At 38.1% G+C, this 22,544-nt stretch overlaps 1 protein-coding gene across 1 annotated transcript in view; it reads right to left on the reverse strand.

Annotated features, from left to right (window-relative positions):
* The window catches only part of CCT2 (chaperonin containing TCP1 subunit 2), a 50,367-nt gene that overhangs the window by 22,324 nt on the left and 5,499 nt on the right, over nucleotides 1-22,544 (reverse strand). The window contains exons 6-14 of the mRNA XM_053716807.1: nucleotides 15,479-15,591; nucleotides 12,118-12,320; nucleotides 11,522-11,622; nucleotides 11,266-11,393; nucleotides 9,508-9,611; nucleotides 6,374-6,493; nucleotides 5,318-5,446; nucleotides 5,124-5,227; nucleotides 4,274-4,373 (exon numbers count right to left, since the gene is read on the reverse strand). Coding sequence (XP_053572782.1) covers nucleotides 4,274-4,373; nucleotides 5,124-5,227; nucleotides 5,318-5,446; nucleotides 6,374-6,493; nucleotides 9,508-9,611; nucleotides 11,266-11,393; nucleotides 11,522-11,622; nucleotides 12,118-12,320; nucleotides 15,479-15,591 — 1,102 coding nt within the window. The remainder of the gene's footprint in view (nucleotides 1-4,273; nucleotides 4,374-5,123; nucleotides 5,228-5,317; nucleotides 5,447-6,373; nucleotides 6,494-9,507; nucleotides 9,612-11,265; nucleotides 11,394-11,521; nucleotides 11,623-12,117; nucleotides 12,321-15,478; nucleotides 15,592-22,544) is intronic.

Below are 22,544 nucleotides of genomic sequence, written 5' to 3' on the forward strand. Positions count from 1 at the left end.
GTCCACGGTAGTCATGTATTGACCCTCCTGGATCGTTGGTAAAATTGTCCGAATGGTTTCCATTTTGAATGATGGAACTCTGAGGAATTTGTTTAGAATTTTTAAGTCCAGAATTGGCCTGAAAGTTCCTTCTTTTTTGGGAACTACAAACAGGTTTGAGTAAAAACCCAGTCCTTGTTCTGCTGTTGGAACTGGGTGTATCACTCCCTTCTTTAATAGGTCTTCTACGCAACGTAAGAATGCCTGTCTCTTTATCTGGTCTAAAGATAAGCGAGATATGTGGAACCTTCCCCTTGGAGGAAGGTCCTTGAACTCTAGAAGATACCCCTGAGAAACAATTTCTAGTGCCCAGGGGTCCGGAACATCTCTTGCCCAAGCCTGAGCAAAGAGAGAAAGTCTGCCCCCTACTAGATCCAGTCCCGGATCGGGGGCTACCCCTTCATGCTGTCTTGGTAGCAGCAACAGGCTTCTTGGCCTGTTTGCCCTTGTTCCAGCCTTGCAATGGCTTCCATGCTGGTTTGGGCTGGGATGCGTTACCCTCTTGCCTAGTGGCTGTAGAGGTGGAAGTCGGTCCGTTCCTGAAATTGCGAAAGGAACGAAAATTAGACTTATTTTTAGCCTTGAAAGGTCTATCCTGTGGAAGGGCATTGCCCTTTCCCCCAGTGATATCTGAAATTTCCTTCAACTCTGGCCCAAATAGGGTCTTACCCTTGAAAGGAATTAGACTTTAACCAAAGCGCTCTGCGCGCCACCATTGCAAAACCAGAATTTTTCGCCGCTAATTTAGCTAACTGGAAAGCGGCGTCTGTAATGAAAGAATTAGCCAACTTCAGGGCGTGAATTATGTCCATGACTTCATCATAAGAAGTCTCCTTTTGGAGCGAGTTTTCTAGTTCCACAAACCAAAAAGCCGCTGCAGTGGTTACAGGAATAATGCAAGAAATTGGTTGAAGAAGAAAACCCTGTTGAACAAAGATTTTCTTAAGTAAACTTTTTAATTTTTTATCCATAGGATCTTTGAAAGCGCAACTGTCTTCTATTGGTATAGTCGTGCGCTTAGCTAGCGTTGAAACTGCCCCCTCTACCTTAGGGACCGTCTGCCATGCGTCCCTTCTAGGGTCAACAATTGGCAACATTTTATTAAATATAGGAGGGGGAACAAAGGGTACACCTGGTTTCTCCCACTCCTTAGTCACGATATCCGCCACCCTCTTAGGTATTGGAAATGCATCAGTGTGTACTGGGACCTCTAAGAATTTGTCCATTTTACACAATTTTTCAGGGATCACCAAAGGATCACAATCATCAAGTGTAGCTAGGACCTCCTTAAGTAGGGCGCGGAGGTGTTCTAGCTTAAATTTAAATGCTATGGCATCAGGCTCTGCCTGCTGAGAAACTTTCCCTGTGTCAGAAATTTCTCCCTCAGACAGGCCCTCCCTCACCGCCAAGTCAGATTGATGTGAGGGCACTACAGATAAATTATCCTCTGCGTCTGCTTGCTCATTTTCTGTGTTTAAAACAGAGCAATCACGCTTCCTAGGAAAAGATGGCAGTTTGGATAAAAATGCTGAGAGAGAATTATCCATTACTGCCACTAACTGTTGAATAGTAATCACAATTGGTGCGTTAGATGTACTGGGCATCGCTTGCGCGGGCATAGCTGGTGTTGACACAGAAGGGGAGGATAGCGAGCTATCTTCACACCCTTCAGCTAAAGAATCATCTTGGGCTATATCTTTAAGTGTAATTGTACGGTCCTTAAGCTGTTTGGACGCTATAGCACATTTCACACATAAATTTAATGGGGGAACCACCTTGGCCTTTGAACATAGACTATCTGAAGGTTCAGACATGTTTAACAGACTTAAAAGTAACCTCAATGCAATAAAATTTATTTTTGACAAAAACGTTACTGTCTCTTTAAATAATAAAAGTGCACACTTTATTACTGAAACATCAAAAAACCATCAAAAACACATCCGATTTTTATGAAATTTTCGCCACAGTGTTATAATGCTTTGAAAAGGTTGCACACAAATTTTCAGACCAATTAACCCCTTAATGCCCAAACCGGAGCTAATAACAGCAGTTAACCGGTTAACACACTACAGTACTCTGCCACAGCTTGCCCTGTGGCTTTTACCTTCCTTAGGATTACTTTGGTAAGAATATAAGCCTCCCTGGAGCCCTTACTGATGCCTCCGGACTCCCCACGTGAAGCTGCATGAACTGGCTAGTCAAAACAAGTGCGCAATTGAGGCGCGAAAATGAGGCTTCCTTCCTCTGCATACCAGAGTGGAGGGGCCTTTCTGACTAAATTAGGTGTCCAACTAAGTGCCAGGCGCAAATTAATCCCCAAAAGTGTTTTAAGTTGATAAAAAAAAAACACCTATTTAAGTTGAAAACTTGCTAAAAAGCAATCGATTAGCCCACGATAGTGTCAACCAGCATAAGCCCTTAAAATAAGCCATCCTTTTATTGCTGAATCTAATAACAATGGCTTACCAATCCCAGAGGGAATTTCTGACAGTCTTCTAGCATTACTGGGTCTTGTTAGAAAAATGACTGATCATACCCGAAGCAGTTAAGCCTGCAAACTGTTCCCCCCAACTGATGTTATCTGGTTTCAACAGTCCTGCGTGGGAACAGCAATGGATTTTAGTTACTGGTGCTAAAATCATAGTCCTCTTAGCAGAAATCTTCTTCACTTTCTGCGGCAACGTAAATAGTACAAGCCGGCACTATTTTAAAATAAACTCTTGATAGAAGAAATAAAAAACTACAACTAACACCACATACTCTTTTACCACCCCCGGGGAGATGCTACTAGTTAGAGCGGCAAAGAGAATGACTGGGGGGCGGAGCCTGGGGGGAGCTATATGGACAGCTTTGCTGTGTGCTCTTTGCCACTTCCTGTAGGGATTGAGTATATCCCACAAGTAAGGATGAAGCTGTGGACACCAATATAGGAGAAATCCAGAATTTTGAAAGCTAAAGTGCAAAGAAAAGGAGTCAAAATAATGAAAACATAACTAAACATTTTCTATTAAAATATCAAGGTGTGTCCTAGGGAAAGCATTCTTTACAATAGCAGTGGACATGCTAGGTATATTAGGTGTGAATACTGTGTATATACAGTATAAATATATTTTTATTTAGCTAATTAGATAGAGATTAGAAAGGAATAAAATATCTATTTGTTTAAATACTGGTTTGTAAACTTAACTAAGATGAGTTAGTGCTAAACCACCTTACTGGGAAGAGAAGCGAGCAGGGTTACTTGCTTAACAAGGGTAATTTTGTTATGGGGGGGATAGAAATAAAATAAATTTAAAAAAACACACACACACACACGTTTGGCAAAATAATTGAAATATATGAAAGCCCAGAAGCAGAACTTTTTCCATTTTCTGCAATGAGATTTTTTTTTTATAGTGAAAACTTTTCTGCAGTGTCTGAGGTGCCAGTGTTGCTGCGTTTTTGCCCTTACTCAATGTGCATGAAGACAGGTTCATGTACAGCTTTGCTGATGTCTGCTGTATGTTCCCACAGTGTCAGTCTGCCGTAGTAAATATTTACACTGAGATAGAATGAACAGTGACACCTGCAGGTAGAAATTAAAAGTGCAGTCTTTTTTTTTTTTTTTTTTTTAACTGTCACGGCCGGTCTTTCTGCAGACATACTACAGTTTCTGCGTTGAGCTTGCACAGTGTTCTGCTTTGGGGTATGAACGTACATTATTATGCAGCTTACAATTAACTAAGCAGTGACATACTTAACTGAAATAATTGAAATATTCAATTTCATTTTAAATAGATTTAACTTTTTATGTCTTTTTTTTTTTAAACTTAATTTAAGTGTCCATTGCTTCATATCACAGCCCAAGGAGGTTGTGTTCTCTACAGGAAGGTTTATCTAGCTAGATGTGATAAAACTTCTAGAGTAACATGAGCTGGTTTACTATTAAACAGACTAGATACAGAGTCAGATCTGCCCATGCTCAGAACAGGCAGACTGCAACCTAAGTTGTCAAGATGTCAGCTCTGTTGTTATCACCCTGAGGGCAGTGGCTACACTGATAATTTCTAAGTGCTCATTTTGCAAGAAAACTAGTTTTTGCTGGGTTTTTGTTCACAATCCGTTTCTTTTTTAATAACCTTTTAAAAATGTAATATCCACAGTGACCTGAGACCATATTCACACTCTAAAAAAATGCTTTACACTTTATTTTTTATTTAAATACACAAAACAATATCTCTAAAAAGTTTCTTACCCAGTCCATAAGTTGATTTTCCCTCACTATGAGCAGCTCGAAGTTGAGAAACCAGGAGGGCACTATCATATCCAGCATTGTCTGCTATAATAGTTGGTAGCTATGAAAAATAAATACAATTATAATTAAATTTTCTACTTAATACTTGGACATAAATATATTAGCAGGTAGTGAAACTCATATGTGACTATTTTAAAGCATCCAGTCGAGGGGCCAAACCAGCAGAGTTAATGAGTTTTGGACCCAATTAATGCCAACTGCTAGAACTCAGTAGATTGAAAGTGGAATTTAAAAAAGGGACATGAAACTCAAAATTTTTCTTTCATGATTCAGATAGATCATACATTTTTTAAACAACTTTCCAATTTACTTCTGTTATTTTTGCTTCATCTTAGTATATTTTATTGAAGAAGCAGCAATGCACTACTGGGAACCAGCTAAACATATTTGCAAGCCAATGAAAAGGAGCATACAAATTCAGCAACCAATCAGAAGCTAGCTCCAAGCTCCTATCTAGATATTCTTTGATACCAAGAGAATGAAGCAAATTAGATAACAGAAATTGGAAAGTTATTTATAAAAATGGTATGAACAAATAGTATGTTCTGAATCATGAATAAAAAAAATGTGGGTTTCATGTCCCTTTAACTTGAGTTTTAGGATTTTCAAGATTACATTTCCCTCAAAGCTTATACATTGTTTTCTTTCTACAGAAGAAAAACTTAAAATGACAAAAAACGTAGGCTTACCACATCATGTTTAGGGTGTGCGTCACTTAAGGAAATACGGGTAAATTCATAACGGCTGAAAATTAGACATCAAAACACTTCATGGGCGATATCCTACTTACCATTTGCAGAGCCTTGGCAAAGGATTCCATTGCAACAGATTCCTTTCCAGGTGTTCTATTAGCAAGCTCTGCCACAGCATTAGCCATCAGCATCTCTGAGCATCCTAGAAAAAGAATAGTACAAAATGGTAAAAAATATAATCAGCCATAATATCTTTCACAACTGCCTACTATGGAATGAAAAATATATATACCTCCTCCATAGACTGTCCTTGTATCTTTTACAGTCTGAGCGAGCACGCACAAAGCATCATGTAAGGATCGTTCCGCTTCATCCAAAATTTGCTGTGTTGCACCACGCAGTACTATAGTGCAGGCCTCTCCTGTTAGTGATAAAAAAATAAATTCTACTTTATTTCAAATTCTGAAAATTTTAAAACTAAGGCTAGTACAACCCCCCCCTTCATGTTTTCAAAAATTATTTCAAGCAATGCATTCTACTTTTTTAATAAGATGCAAATGTAGGGAAAGTAAAATAAGTATTATGATTCAGATTAAATCCTATCTGGTACACAAAAAAAAATCCTAATTTAATGACTAGATCAAATTATTCAACCTTAAAAGTCAAAGAAAGTTTCAGCGTGGAAAAAAAAAAAAAAAAGGTAATTCTTACACTCTTGTTGATATGAATGGGAATTTCAAATCTCCCTATTTGTCCACAAATACCCAATAACGGTAGACACTTAAAGGGACACTGTAGCCAAAAAAATTCTTTCGTGATTCAGATTGAGCATGAAATTTTAAGCAACTTTCTAATTTACTCCTATTATCACATTTTATTCATTCTCTTGGTATCTTTATTTGAAATGCAAGAATGTAAGTTTAGATGCCGGCCCATTTTTGGTGAACAACCTGGGTTGTCCTTCCTGATTGGTGGATAAATTCATCCACCAATAAAAAAGTGCTGTCCAGAGTACTGAAACCAAAAAAAAGCTTAGATGCCTTCTTTTTCAAATAATGATAGCAAGAGAACGAAGAAAAATTGATAATAGGAGTAAATTAGAAAGTTGCTTAAAATTGCATGCTCTTTCTGAATTACAAAAGAAAAAATTTGGGTACAGTGTCCCTTTAAGGGCATTTCTGCTGATCTTATGCATTTGACAAAAACTTATAATAGATTAAAAGCTTTTATAAAATTAAAAGGTTAATACATGTAAATATAGTACTGTATTCGACAAATTAGAACGGAATAGAGAGGGGGAAAAAAAAAAACACAACTAAAACAAAGAAAACAAAAGCTGTTATCTTACCTAGTGCAACACCTGAAAAGTGGATGAGCTTATCCTCTCCAATCATAACTTCTTCAATCAGTTTACAGCTTCCAAGCTTCACCAATTCTGGGTGGTCAAAGGTTGAAGCGATTTCACCACCTATTAAAATAAACGTTTCCTTTTGATACTTTAGCCAAGTTTTTTTTCAATCATATTAGGTTTTTAACTGAACAGAAAAATGATACAAACAACCATATCTTCAATACTATTTTTTCTGTAGTTTTTATTCTGAAGAAGAGGGGAACCACTTTTTTGACAACTGTATCGGAATTAAGGAGCTGAGAAAGAAATGTATATACACATGTATACTCATCAACTTGAGACTTAAAAGTAAGTCTAGGAATTAAGGCATTCTGACTCCCAAGATGGAATGATTCGTCTCCCACAAAGTATAAAGTTCCTGGTTAACATTGTCACATGGTCTACAACATACAATTAACAATTTTACCTGAAGGAATATGTTGCTTAACCCCTTAAGGACCACAGCACTTTTCCATTTTCTGACTGTTTGGGACAAGCTATTTTTACATTTTTGCAGTGTTTGTGTTTAGCTGTAATTTTCCTCTTACTCATTAACTGTACCCACACATATTATATACCGTTTTTCTAACCATTAAATGGACTTTCTAAAGATACCATTATTTTCATATCTTATAATTTACTATAAAAACAAAATATAAAATATAAGGAAAAAAAATCCCCCACACTTATTCTAACTTTAACCCCCAAATCTGTTACACATCTACAACCACAAAAAAAAAAAAAAAAAAAAAAAAAAGGCCCATTTTGGTATATTTCATGCCACCATTTCACCGCCAAATGCGATCAAATAATAAGAAAAAAACGTTCACTTTTTCACAAACTTTAGGTTTCTCACTGGAATTTACAAACAGCTTGTGCAATTATGGCATAAATGGTTGTAAATTCTTCTCTGGGATCCCCTTTGTTCAGAAATAGACATGGCTTTGGCGTTACTTTTTGGCAATTAGAAGGCCACTAAATGCCGCTGCGCACCACACGTGTATTATGCCCAGCAGTGAAGGGGTTAATTAGGGAGCTTGTAGGGTTAATTTTAGCTTTAGTGTAGAGATCAGCCTCCGACCTGACACATCCCCACCCCCTGATCCCTCTCAAACAGCTCTCTTCCCTCTCCCACCCCACAATTGTCCCTGCCATATTAAGTACCGGCAGAAAGTCTGCCAGTACTAAAATAAAAAGGTATCTATTTTTTTTTCAAAACCAACATATTCTGCTGTCTAGGATCCCATCTTAGCCCCCAACCTCCCCAAACAGCTCTCTAACCCTCCCCCCTCTACCTTGTGTGCCATCTTGGGTACTGGCAGCTGTCTGCCAGTACCCTGTTTGCCATAAATAATGCTTTATTTTTATTTTATTTTTCCTGTAGTGTAGCTGCCCCCCCTCAATAGCCAACCCCCTCCCAGATCACTTGGATAACCCCCCTCCATCCCACTTTACCCTCTGCTACATATACATTGTCCCATAGGGTAGCTCCCCACCCGCTCCCGCCCCCCGTGCGCTCGCCCGCCCCCGGCACGTGATCCCGCCCCCCCTACGATTAACTCTCATTGATGGCCGCCCACCCACGATTGTAGCCATAGATGTCCGATCGAGGCATCACTGCAATAACATGAAAGCATCTGGAAGCGATCAGGATTGCTTCCACCACTTGACAGGGTACGTCCTTGGTCGTTAAGGACATTTTTTGTAGGACGTACCCTGTACGTTGATCGTTAAGGGGTTAAAGAGTTATGAAACCCAAATTTTTTTCTTTCACGATTCAGATACGACATGCAATTTTAATCAACTTTACAATTTACTCCTATTATCAATTTATCTTCGTTCTCTTGGTATCTGTTTGAAAAAGCAGGAATGTTAGCGTAGGACATGGCACATTTTTGGTTCAGCACCTGGGTAGTGCTTGCCGATTGGTGAAAACAACCAGGTGCTGAACAAATATGGGCCAGCTCATAAGCTAAAATTCCTGCTTTTTAAAGAAAATTTTTTTAGAAAGTTGCATGCTTAATCTGAATCAGGAAAGAAAAACAATTTGGGTTTCATATCCCTTTAAGATCACTACCTCAATCAGTTTCATGTCATTTTAATAAATGTATTTTAAAGTAACCTGGTGGAGTTCCTGTGGCTTCAATCAAACTGATTTAAACAAAAAAACAAGTTTGCTCAACTTGTTTCTTATTGTTCAAACTATGGTTACACAGTTACTGCCTGAGCTCTGGGGTACTTCACTCTACATAAATTAAAGTGAATGTAAATTTTGATGCTAAAGTGCCCATTTTTAAAAAATTTGATTAAAAACAGGGGCACTTTAATTCATCAAAATTTACATTTCACTAGTGTTGTGAAAAAATACTTACCTTTAAATCTTGACAGCCGTTCTAGTTTCTCTGCCCGTCGCAAAGCCTCTTCCTGGGTCTAAAATGAAAAATTCGGCTTCCTCCAATAACGGCGTTGAATCAGACACTGATCCCCCGGGGGAAGCCGTGATTGGAGAATGACCGATTCATCATTTCGGACGTCAGAAATGGCTTGCGACGACCGGGGGAAGCTGGAGCGGCTGTCAAGATTAAAAGTTAAGTTTTTCCCCCCCCAACACGAGTGAAATGTAAATTTTGATGAATTAAGTGCCCCTGTTTTTAATCGAATTTTTAAAAAACGGGCACTTTAGCATCAAAATTTACATTCACTTTAAGAGTTGCAATAGAATAACAAACTCAAGGATTTAGATAAAATTCCAAAGTACATCAGAAACTGTAGGAGGCAGGCGCAACATCTCGAGATCTGTGGCGCCAAGGCCAGGTGTATATGAAACCTTGAAGAAAGTACTGATCAATATATTTACATTCTAAATAGCAACACAAGCAAAAATGACAAGTTACATCCCACAGATCTTTAAGGCAAATTTAATCCTAACTGTGCTCATCTTACAGAAAGATCAGTTTAAAGATTTACCAATAAATGGTGTCATACGCTTGGATATAATTCTATATTTAAAAAAATAAAATAAAAAAGTTCTATTTTATATCATGTTTTTTAATTTCGACTTATTTCTGCTAATAAGAAATATAGCTGCACACCTGTGACAAGTGCTAACCGTTCAACTCCAGCAAAATCTGCATGTTCGATTGCCATTACTCCAGCAGCTGCAAACAAGTGCTCCGGGTAATTATAAATCAGCTGCCTAAGAACAAAACAAACAAACAAAAAAAAAAAAATGTAATATATTTATTGCGCTCTTCTTTACATATAGGAAGTTTTTTTTTTATTGGACAACTATTACATTTTAAATATATATGTGGTTTGCTTAGCAAACACAGGACAGAAAAGAGCACATTTTGTAGCAGGAGTACTGCATTCTTCTGCATTTTATTGTACCAGATGTTCTTAATATTGTGTGGATATTTCCATAAATATGGTCAGAACTCTTGAAATTGTATATTAATCCTGAACTGGAAAACAGTACCCATAATCTCGCTTTTTTAGACATGAAACCATGGACTTGTTTTAACAACCTTAGGACCCTGATGTAAAAAAATAACGGATCCTTTTAAGAGTAAGAGGCTGGAACCCTGATCTTTTCTGCAACTCTTGCACATGCTCAGTAGTAGTTGGTGCCTCAGAAAGCATGCATATAACATATTTCTGCACATTTTGATAATGGAAGTAAATTGTAAAGTTGTTTAAAATTGTGTGCTTTATCGAAATCATGAAAGTTCCCTAAACCCAATTATTTCTTTCATGATTCAGATAGAGCATGCAATTTAAAGCAACTTTCTAATTTACTCCTATTATCACTTTTTTCTGTTCTCTTGCTATCTTTATTTGAAAAGCAGGAATCTAAGCTTAGGAACCGGGCCATTTTTGGTTCAGAACTCTGGGTAGCACTTGCTGATACCCAGGGTGCTAAACCAAAAATGGTCCAGCTCCAAAAATGTGGCTTCACTATTATTGTTCCTTTTATTTTCCCCATATTTAAATCAGATTGTTTAGATAAAAGCAGGCTTTTTTGTGTGTCCCCCCTATTTGGTCAAAGCAAGGGGAGTTCAGGAACAAGTATCCTTGAACATCTTGATTTGTAAAACCCTTACAAGATGAGTGTTAAATAATTGCAATACACTTCTTCAGTGTATAGACCTACTGCAGTGCAAGATTTAAAGAGACATTGTAGTACACACATTTTTGCACTATTTGCCATGGGACATGATGTGTTTAACCCCTGTAATGGTGTTAAACAAATAGTTAAAGTCCAGCTCTACACAAAGACTGCAGTTCCCTTGCTGAATAAAGCTAAAGTCCAATAATCCCACAGCACTATTGAAGGCAGTAAATTATTTGTTTATTGGAACATCAGAATCCAAAATATCACAGAAAGCAAAGTTTTGGGTTATTCCCCCTTAATCATGCATGACTAGGGGTGAATAACCCGAAACGTTGCCGTCTGTGATATTTTGGATTCTGATGTTCAAATAAACAAATAATTTACTGCCTTCAATAGTGCTGTGGGATTATTGGACTTGAGTTTTATTAAGTAAGGGTTAATGCAGCAACCTTATCCCTAACGTGCACATATGAAGAAGAAGTCCTAGTAAAGTGCTGTATATACTGTATGCGTTTTGTTCCCTTGATGAATACAGCTGGTGGTGATTGGTGGGCCATGTGAATGCTGCTGCTTATTGTCTCGACAGCTGCTTCCTGCGGCTCCTGAGTGGGACTTTGTATTGGCAGTAGCCCCAATGGGGTTAAACACCAACATTAGCAAGTAATGTTTACACTACAATGTCACCAATTATGTATATTCTTAGATATGCATAAAATACCAAGATCATTGTATTTACCTGTTAATAAAGCAATTAATTCCATGCTTCAAAATACGTTCCACTTTCTCCTTCATTTTGTCTTTTTCAGCTAGTTCAATCTCTGCTACTTTTGCTGTTGAATCTACTCGTACACGTGAGCCAAAGATCTAATAAGTAAAAGGAAGGTAGTGTTTAGGTGGGTTTTATATTTATAGGACTTAAATAGGATTTTTTTTTTAAAAAAACATCTTTATTGTATGAATGAATGTATGTATGTATGACACATTCAGCCTACCTTTATTTTATCCGTATCCATTCCTGTGTTTGCAATCAGTATTTTTGCATTCTCAATACGTTTTGGCTGGTTGACACCAATCTTCTTATCCAACAAAAACCCTACAAAATAGAAAAACCAAAAACTGAATTACAGATTGCAAGATGCTTACATGTCTTGAATGACAAATTTAATCACATTAAAAAGGGGATACCTTAAAATTTAAATAAATTAAAAAAAACTGATTGGTAAGCACCCAAATCATATGTAAGAACATCAGGTAGTATTCGTTTTACACAGATCTTAGTGTGTGATTCACTTGCACAAGAAGATTTTCGTCTCAGAAAAGAGAATACTGAAAATAAACCTACTTCCGTCTCAGAAAAGACAATACAGAAAATAAACCTACTTCCACATAAGACAGTGAAAGAAACTGCAGAATGCACACATCTATCAAGTAGTTATCTATCTGTACCCAGCTATGACTGACAAAACTACAAAAAGAACTAGCAAAGTTAAATATACTATATGATTTACACCTTTGCTGAAAAGTATCATCTCTACAAATATTATATTTCTATGTAACAAAGTTCAAGGCAAAAGAAGGGCAGATATACCTTCATCCAAGTAAGAGTCTGTCAAGCTTCCTCCCAACTTTTTGATGATATGAATAGCTTCTAGATTACCAGATCCTTTTAGCCGAATAACAGCTTCCACAGCGAGCTTAGCAAAGTGATCTTTATGGTGGGTGAGAAGTTTAGAGGATAACGTAGTCCGGGAAATATTCAAAAGGTCAGAGCGAAATTTTTCTTCGTCATTTCTAATTAATACAGAAGAAAATTATAAGAGATAATATAGAAAATCTGTAGAAATTACTCAGCATTAAATATTAACTAAAACCAAAAATTATATTTTGTGCAGTTCTCATGGATTGTTCAGAAACATTTGTCTTTTCTAAACTAAAAAAAAATAATAATAGAGTATCCGTTAAACCTATCAAACTAATGATGTAAACTGCATTTCTAATATGCCCATTCGTGTCAAATTTTCTTATTAAATATTACATTGTTAATATTGTATTTGGTCACAAACTTAAAGAAAACCTCAATGCAGTTCAGTTAAAAATAATAATAAAATACATACACATACATAACTTTTAAAAATCCTAGAAAGATGACAAAAAAATCGTTTTTTCTGTTTCAAAGTAAACTTCCAATAAAAGCTAAGAAAAATAAAATAAAAAATGTGCTCTGAATGTGGTCCCCATGAAATGATACAGGTGTATCAGCCAATAAGCAGCTGATCAAAAGGCAAAAAATATATTCCAATATATTTTCTCTGTATACAGGACTGGATATTACCCCTGGTGCCAGACTACTAATAATCAGAAAAAAAAAATTAGGACTTTACCTCTAACATCAAGTGGACTTAGAACTTTACAAAAATGTATTCAAAATTTAAGCGCAGAAACCCTCAGCTTGGTGTCACGTCTCCGCAGATGTCAGAAAAAGAGCAGCGTGACAAAGCATAAAATGGCTAATTGCACCTTTCTTTAAGCAGATATCCGTTCTTAAAATAGGGGGTGCGATATGATTGGCAACATCGTAATTCATCATTTTACACAGAAAAGACTGTATTGCGGGCAGAGAAACGGCAGAATATATAAGAAAATGAAAAGGTATTTATATATTTCAGCGTCTACAATGATTTTGCTGAATGAAAGCGCCCTTAACCCCTTAACGACCGAGGACGTGCAGGGTACGTCCTCAAAAAAAAGGCAGTTAATGCCTGAGGACGTACCCTGCACGTCCTCGGTGTGGAAAGCAGCTGGAAGCGATCCTGTTTGCTTCCAGCTGCTTTCCGGTTATTGCAGTGATGCCTCGATATGGAGGCATCCTGCAATAACCTTTTGAAGCCATCCGGTGCAGAGAGAGCCACTCTGTGGCCCTCTCTGCACCGGAGATCGGTGGCTTCCTTCGTTGGTGGGTGGGAGCATTACCGGGAGGCGGGTGGCGGCCATCGATGGCCCTGGAGATGTGGAGGGGGGCGGGATCGTGGGCGGGGATGCCCGGGGGCGCGCACGGACGCGCGCGCGTGCACGGGAGGGCGGGGGCGGGCGCGTGCACGGGGAGGGAGCGGGTGGGAACCGCTACACTACAGAAAAAGGTGCAATCAGTTTAAAAAAACTGTAGAAAAAAAACAATCAATGAGGTGGTTGGGGTTTGTGGTGGTGGTGGGGGGGGGTTTGGGGAAGCTACACTACAGAAAAAAAAAAACTTAAGAAAAAAAAGCACTTTTTTGTATAAGCTGGGTACTGGCAGACAGCTGCCAGTACCCAAGATGGCCCCAATAAGGCAGATAGGGAAGGTTACAAAGCTGTTTTGGGGGGGGATCAGGGAGGTTGGAGGCTAAGGGGGGTCCTATACAGCAGAATAATTATTATTTTAAAAAAAAAAAAAAACCTATACCCCCCAAAAAGCTTTTATTTTAGTACTGGCAGACTTTCTGCCAGTACTTAAGATGGCGGGGACAATTGTGGGGTGGGGGAGGGAAGGGAGCTGTTTGGGAGGGATCAGGGGGTCTGATGTGTCAGGTGGGAGGCTGATCTCTACACTAAAGCTAAAATTAACCCTGCAAGCTCCCTACAAACTTCCTAATTAACCCCTTCACTGCTAGCCATAATACACGTGTGATGCGCAGCAGCATTTTGCGGCCTTCTAATTACCAGAAAGCAACACCAAAGTCATATATATCTGCTATTTCTGAACAAAGGGGATCCCAGAGAAGCATTTACAACCATTTGTGCCATAATTGCACAAGCTGTTTGTAAATGATTTCAGTGAGAATCCTAAAATTGTGAAAAATTTAACGTTTTTTTTTTTATTTGATCGCATTTGGCGGTGAAATGGTGGCATGAAATATACCAAAATGGGCCTAGATCATTACTTTGGGTTGTCTACTACACTACAGCTAAAATTAACCATACAAGCTCCCTACAAGCTCCCTAATTAACCCCTGCACTGCTGGGCATAATACACGTGTGGTGCGCAGCGGCATTTAGCGGCCTTCTAATTACCAAAAAGCAATGCCAAAGCCATATATGTCTGCTATTTCTGAACAAAGGGGATCCCAGAGAAGCATTTACAACCATTTGTGCCATAATTGCACAATCTGTTTGTAAATAATTTCAGTGAGAAACCGAAAGTTTGTGAAAAAATTTGTGAAAAAGTGAACGATATTTTGTATTTGATCGCATTTGGCGGTGAAATGGTGGCATGAAATATACCAAAATTGGCCTAGATTAATACTTTGGGATGTCTTCTAAAAAAAAATATATACATGTCAATAGATATTCAGGGATTCCTGAAAGATATTAGTGTTCCAATGTAACTAGCGCTAATTTTGAAAAAAAGTAGTTTGGAAATAGCAAAATGCTACTTGTATTTATGGCCCTATAGCTTTCAAAAAAAGCAAAGAACATGTAAATATTAGGTATTTCTAAACTCAGGACAAAATTTAGAAACTATTTAGCATGTTTTTTTTTTGGTGGTTGTAGATGTGTAACAGATTTTGGGGGTCAAAGTTAAAAAAAGTGTGTTTTTTTCCATTTTTTCCTCATATTTTATAATTTTTTTTATAGTAAATTATAAGATATGATGAAAATAATGGTATTTTTAGAAAGTTAATTTAATGGCGAGAAAAACGGTATATAATATGTGTGGGTACAGTAAATGAGTAAGAGGGAAATTACAGCTAAACACAAACACCGCAAAAATGTAAAAATAGCCTTGGTCCCAAACGGACAGAAAATGGAAAAGTGCTGTGGTCATTAAGGGGTTAATTAACTTTTTTATTACAAATAGTGTTGACAGAATATCTTAACTTTACAATCACTTTAAGTTAATTCTCAATTGTATTTTCAAACAACGCTTATAACAGAACTGACTAAATCAATTACATTTAAAATTAAAAACTAACCCATGGTCCACTGCAGCTTTAAAAAGTGCTTCTCTGGCAACCTGTGTTGCTTGCCTCCAACCAGAAATAATTGTCTGAGGGTGAATCTTCTTTGCCACCAGATTTTCAGCTTCCTGAAAAAATACAAATCAAAGAATAATTCACTAATACATGTCTCTTCATTCTGTGGTTGCAGTAAATACTGCCTGATGGGGACGTTTTTTTTCTTATTTTATGATGTCACACGTTTGCTACATCAGTTTTGAACTCAGCCAAGATGATGCTATATGACACTTTGTGTTGTAGGGATATTTGCTTGGTAGCAAGCATTCAGCCCCTCCATCTGTAGTGCACTACCCAGGCTGGAGGTGGCAATCAATGTCATGGGGACAAAGACAATCCAAAACCCACTGATGAATGACTAAATTACGGTAAATAGCAACAATGCCAAATAAGAGACACTGAAGTAGTTTTTGAACACATGTGAATGGGGGTATAACTAGGTGCATTCTGCTCTCTGCACCAAATGGCACTGTAAAAAATCCCTTTACAAATTCCAAGAATATCAGATCAACTTATTCCCCGTAGAATCTAATTAGTTTGACATGATCTATTTATCATAAAACCATGCTGATTTGAACTCATAATCTTGATTACACAAATATACTCATCAATATAATCCTTTATAATCTCTCCACTATAGATGTCAGACTAACTGGTTTATAGAGCCCTGGTCAAGCCCTGCTTCCATTTTTTAAAAATGGCACCACAACAGCTTCACACCAGTCCTGGGGTACTATTCACATTATTAAAATAAAATGTGTGACTGTATGTTGCAAAAAAAAAATGCCTGGCATCACTTGCATAAACTAGCTGGCGCAGGGAAGAAGACAGACACACACTACATATACAAATTTATTAACCCTTTAAGGGCCAAAAATGTCACTTAAGGACCAAGCAATGGTGATCGCTTCCAGCTGCTTTCATGTTATTTCAGTGATGCCTCTATATTGAGGCATCCTGCAATAACATTTTTTAAGCATCTGATGCAGAGAAAGCCACTCTGTGGCCCTCTCTGCATCGGAGATGGGTGGGCGGCCCATCGCTGGGGCTAGATCCGGATCCTGTGTCAGGGAGAAGGGAGAAAAATGTGTTTGTAAAGGGATCGGGGAGGGGCAGCTACACTACAGAAAATTGGATGTTTAGTATATTTACTAAAAAGGCACATATTTTAGTAAACTGGGTACCTAAGATGGCGGCCATTAGGTCGAGGGGGGAAGCTGAGAGAGCTATTTGGGGGGGGGGGGGGGGGAGATCAGAGAGGTTGGGGCCGGGATAATCCTACAAATACACATATATATATATATATATATATATATATATATATATATATATATATATATATATATATATATATATATATATATATATATATATATATATATATATATATATATATATAACATAATTTATGTAAGAACTTACCTGATAAATTCATTTCTTTCATATTAACAAGAGTCCATGAGCTAGTGACGTATGGGATATACATTCCTACCAGGAGGGGCAAAGTTTCCCAAACCTTAAAATGCCTATAAATACACCCCTCACCACACCCACAAATCAGTTTAACGAATAGCCAAGAAGTGGGGTGATAAGAAAAAAAGTGCGAAGCATATAAAATAAGGAATTGGAATAATTGTGCTTTATACAAAAAAATCATAACCACCACAAAAAAGGGTGGGCCTCATGGACTCTTGTTAATATGAAAGAAATGAATTTATCAGGTAAGTTCTTACATAAATTATGTTTTCTTTCATGTAATTAACAAGAGTCCATGAGCTAGTGACGTATGGGATAATGACTACCCAAGATGTGGATCTTTCCACACAAGAGTCACTAGAGAGGGAGGGATAAAATAAAGACAGCCAATTCCTGCTGAAAATAATCCACACCCAAAATAAAGTTTAACAAAAAACATAAGCAGAAGATTCAAACTGAAACCGCTGCCTGAAGAACTTTTCTACCAAAAACTGCTTCAGAAGAAGAAAATACATCAAAATGGTAGAATTGAGTAAAAGTATGCAAAGAGGACCAAGTTGCTGCTTTGCAGATCTGGTCAACCGAAGCTTCATTCCTAAACGCCCAGGAAGTAGATACTGACCTAGTAGAATGAGCTGTAATTCTCTGAGGCGGAATTTTACCCGACTCAACATAGGCAAGATGAATTAAAGATTTCAACCAAGATGCCAAAGAAATGGCAGAAGCTTTCTGGCCTTTCCTAGAACCGGAAAAGATAACAAATAGACTAGAAGTCTTACGGAAAGATTTCGTAGCTTCAACATAATATTTCAAAGCTCTAACAACATCCAAAGAATGCAATGATTTCTCCTTAGAATTCTTAGGATTAGGACATAATGAAGGAACCACAATTTCTCTACTAATGTTGTTGGAATTCACAACTTTAGGTAAAAATTCAAAAGAAGTTCGCAACACCGCCTTATCCTGATGAAAAATCAGAAAAGGAGACTCACACGAAAGAGCAGATAATTCAGAAACTCTTCTAGCAGAAGAGATGGCCAAAAGGAACAAAACTTTCCAAGAAAGTAATTTAATGTCCAATGAATGCATAGGTTCAAACGGAGGAGCTTGAAGAGCTCCCAGAACCAAATTCAAACTCCAAGGAGGAGAAATTGACTTAATGACAGGTTTTATACGAACCAAAGCTTGTACAAAACAATGAATATCAGGAAGAATAGCAATCTTTCTGTGAAAAAGAACAGAAAGAGCGGAGATTTGTCCTTTCAAAGAACTTGCGGACAAACCCTTATCTAAACCATCCTGAAGAAACTGTAAAATTCTCGGTATTCTAAAAGAATGCCAAGAAAAATGATGAGAAAGACACCAAGAAATATAAGTCTTCCAGACTCTATAATATATCTCTCGAGATACAGATTTACGAGCCTGTAACATAGTATTAATCACGGAGTCAGAGAAACCTCTATGACCAAGAATCAAGCGTTCAATCTCCATACCTTTAAATTTAAGGATTTCAGATCCGGATGGAAAAAAAGGACCTTGTGACAGAAGGTCTGGTCTTAACGGAAGAGTCCATGGTTGGCAAGATGCCATCCGGACAAGATCCGCATACCAAAACCTGTGAGGCCATGCCGGAGCTATTAGCAGAACAAACGAGCATTCCCTCAGAATCTTGGAGATTACTCTTGGAAGAAGAACTAGAGGCGGAAAGATATAGGCAGGATGATACTTCCAAGGAAGTGATAATGCATCCACTGCCTCCGCCTGAGGATCCCGGGATCTGGACAGATACCTGGGAAGTTTCTTGTTTAGATGAGAGGCCATCAGATCTATCTCTGGGAGCCCCCACATTTGAACAATCTGAAGAAATACCTCTGGGTGAAGAGACCATTCGCCCGGATGCAACGTTTGGCGACTGAGATAATCCGCTTCCCAATTGTCTACACCTGGGATATGAACCGCAGAGATTAGACAGGAGCTGGATTCCGCCCAAACCAAAATTCGAGATACTTCTTTCATAGCCAGAGGACTGTGAGTCCCTCCTTGATGATTGATGTATGCCACAGTGGTGACATTGTCTGTCTGAAAACAAATGAACGATTCTCTCTTCAGAAGAGGCCAAAACTGAAGAGCTCTGAAAACTGCACGGAGTTCCAAGATATTGATCGGTAATCTCACCTCCTGAGATTCCCAAACTCCTTGTGCCGTCAGAGATCCCCACACAGCTCCCCAACCTGTGAGACTTGCATCTGTTGAAATTACAGTCCAGGTCGGAAGAACAAAAGAAGCCCCCTGAATTAAACGAAGGTGATCTGTCCACCACGTTAGAGAGTGCCGAACAATCGGTTTTAAAGATATTAATTGATATATCTTCGTGTAATCCCTGCACCATTGGTTCAGCATACAGAGCTGAAGAGGTCGCATGTGAAAACGAGCAAAGGGGATCGCGTCCGATGCAGCAGTCATAAGACCTAGAATTTCCATGCATAAGGCTACCGAAGGGAATGATTGAGACTGAAGGTTTCGACAGGCTGAAATCAATTTTAGACGTCTCTTGTCTGTTAAAGACAGAGTCATGGACACTGAATCTATCTGGAAACCCAGAAAGGTTACCCTTGTTTGAGGAATCAAAGAACTTTTTGGTAAATTGATCCTCCAACCATGATCTTGAAGAAACAACACAAGTCGATTCGTATGAGACTCTGCTAAATGTAAAGACTGAGCAAGTACCAAGATATCGTCCAAATAAGGAAATACCACAATACCCTGTTCTCTGATTACAGACAGAAGGGCACCGAGAATCTTTGTGAAAATTCTTGGAGCTGTAGCAAGGCCAAAAGGTAGAGCCACAAATTGGTAATGCTTGTCTAGAAAAGAGAATCTCAGGAACTGATAATGATCTGGATGAATCGGAATATGCAGATATGCATCCTGTAAATCTATTGTGGACATATAATTCCCTTGCTGAACAAAAGGCAATATAGTCCTTACAGTTACCATCTTGAACGTTGGTATCCTTACATAACGATTCAATAATTTTAGATCCAGAACTGGTCTGAAGGAATTCTCCTTCTTTGGTACAATGAAGAGATTTGAATAAAACCCCATCCCCTGTTCCGGAACTGGAACTGGCATAATTACTCCAGCCAACTCTAGATCTGAAACACAATTCAGAAATGCTTGAGCTTTCACTGGATTTACTGGGACATGGGAAAGAAAAAATCTCTTTGCAGGAGGTCTCATCTTGAAACCAATTCTGTACCCTTCTGAAACAATGTTCTGAATCCAAAGATTGTGAACAGAATTGATCCAAATTTCTTTGAAAAAACGTAACCTGCCCCCTACCAGCTGAACTGGAATGAGGGCCGTACCTTCATGTGAACTTAGAAGCAGGCTTTGCCTTTCTAGCAGGCTTGGATTTATTCCAGACTGGAGATGGTTTCCAAACTGAAACTGCTCCTGAGGACGAAGGATCAGGCTTTTGTTCTTTGTTGAAACGAAAGGAACGAAAACGATTGTTAGCCCTGTTTTTACCTTTAGACTTTTTATCCTGTGGTAAAAAAGTTCCTTTCCCACCAGTAACAGTTGAAATAATAGAATCCAACTGAGAACCAAATAATTTGTTTCCCTGGAAAGAAATGGAAAGTAGAGTTGATTTAGAAGCCATATCAGCATTCCAGGTCTTAAGCCATAAAGCTCTTCTGGCTAAGATAGCCAGAGACATAAATCTAACATCAACTCTAATAATATCAAAAATGGCATCACAGATGAAATTATTAGCATGCTGGAGAAGAATAATAATATCATGAGAATCACGATTTGTTACTTGTTGCGCTAGAGTTTCCAACCAAAAAGTTGAAGCTGCAGCAACATCAGCCAATGATATAGCAGGTCTAAGAAGATTACCTGAACATAGATAAGCTTTTCTTAGAAAAGATTCAATTTTTCTATCTAAAGGATCCTTAAACGAGGTACCATCTGACGTAGGAATGGTAGTACGTTTAGCAAGGGTAGAAATAGCCCCATCAACTTTAGGGATTTTGTCCCAAAATTCTAACCTGTCAAGCGGAACAGGATATAATTGCTTAAAACGTTTAGAAGGAGTAAATGAATTACCCAATTTATCCCATTCCTTAGCAATTACTGCAGAAATAGCATTAGGAACAGGAAAGACTTCTGGAATAACCGCAGGAGCTTTAAAAACCTTATCCAAACGTATAGAATTAGTATCAAGAGGACTAGAATCCTCTATTTCTAAAGCAATTAGTACTTCTTTAAGTAAAGAGCGAATAAATTCCATCTTAAATAAATATGAAGATTTATCAGCATCAATCTCTGAGATAGAATCCTCTGAACCAGAAGAGTCCAAAGAATCAGAATGATGGTGTTCATTTAAAAATTCATCTGTAGAGAGAGAAGATTTAAAAGACTTTTTACGTTTACTAGAAGGAGAAATAACAGACAAAGCCTTCTTTATGGATTCAGAAACAAAATCTCTTATGTTATCAGGAACATTCTGCACCTTAGATGTTGAGGGAACTGCAACAGGCAATGGTACATCACTAAAGGAAATATTATCTGCTTTAACAAGTTTGTCATGACAATTATTACAAACAACAGCTGGAGGAATAGCTACCAAAAGTTTACAGCAGATACACTTAGCTTTGGTAGATCCAGCAGGCAGTGGTTTTCCTGTAGTATCTTCTGGCTCAGATGCAACGTGAGACATCTTGCAATATGTAAGAGAAAAAACAACATATAAAGCAAAATAGATCAAATTCCTTATAAGACAGTTTCAGGAATGGGAAAAAAATGCCAAACATCAAGCTTCTAGCAACCAGAAGCAAATGAAAAATGAGACTGAAATAATGTGGAGACAAAAGCGACGCCCATATTTTTTGGCGCCAAATAAGACGCCCACATTATTTGGCGCCTAAATGCTTTTGGCGCCAAAAATGACGCCACATCCGGAACGCCGACATTTTTGGCGCAAAATAACGTCAAAAATGACGCAACTTCCGGCGACACGTATGACGCCGGAAACGGAAAAGAATTTTTGCGCCAAAAAAGTCCGCGCCAAGAATGACGCAATAAAATTAAGCATTTTCAGCCCCCGCGAGCCTAACAGCCCACAGGGAAAAAAGTCAAATTTTTGAGGTAAGAAAAAATATGATAATTGAAAGCATAATCCCAAATATGAAACTGACTGTCTGGAAATAAGGAAAGTTGAACATTCTGAGTCAAGGCAAATAAATGTTTGAATACATATATTTAGAACTTTATAAATAAAGTGCCCAACCATAGCTTAGAGTGTCACAGAAAATAAGACTTACTTACCCCAGGACACTCATCTACATGTTTGTAGAAAGCCAAACCAGTACTGAAACGAGAATCAGTAGAGGAAATGGTAAATATAAGAGTATATCGTCGATCTGAAAAGGGAGGTAAGAGATGAATCTCTACGACCGATAACAGAGAACCTTATGAAATAGACCCCGTAGAAGGAGATCACTGCATTCAATAGGCAATACTCTCTTCACATCCCTCTGAC

Source organism: Bombina bombina, chromosome 6 (genome assembly GCF_027579735.1).
Source record: "Bombina bombina isolate aBomBom1 chromosome 6, aBomBom1.pri, whole genome shotgun sequence".
NCBI classification, from domain to species: domain Eukaryota; kingdom Metazoa; phylum Chordata; class Amphibia; order Anura; family Bombinatoridae; genus Bombina; species Bombina bombina.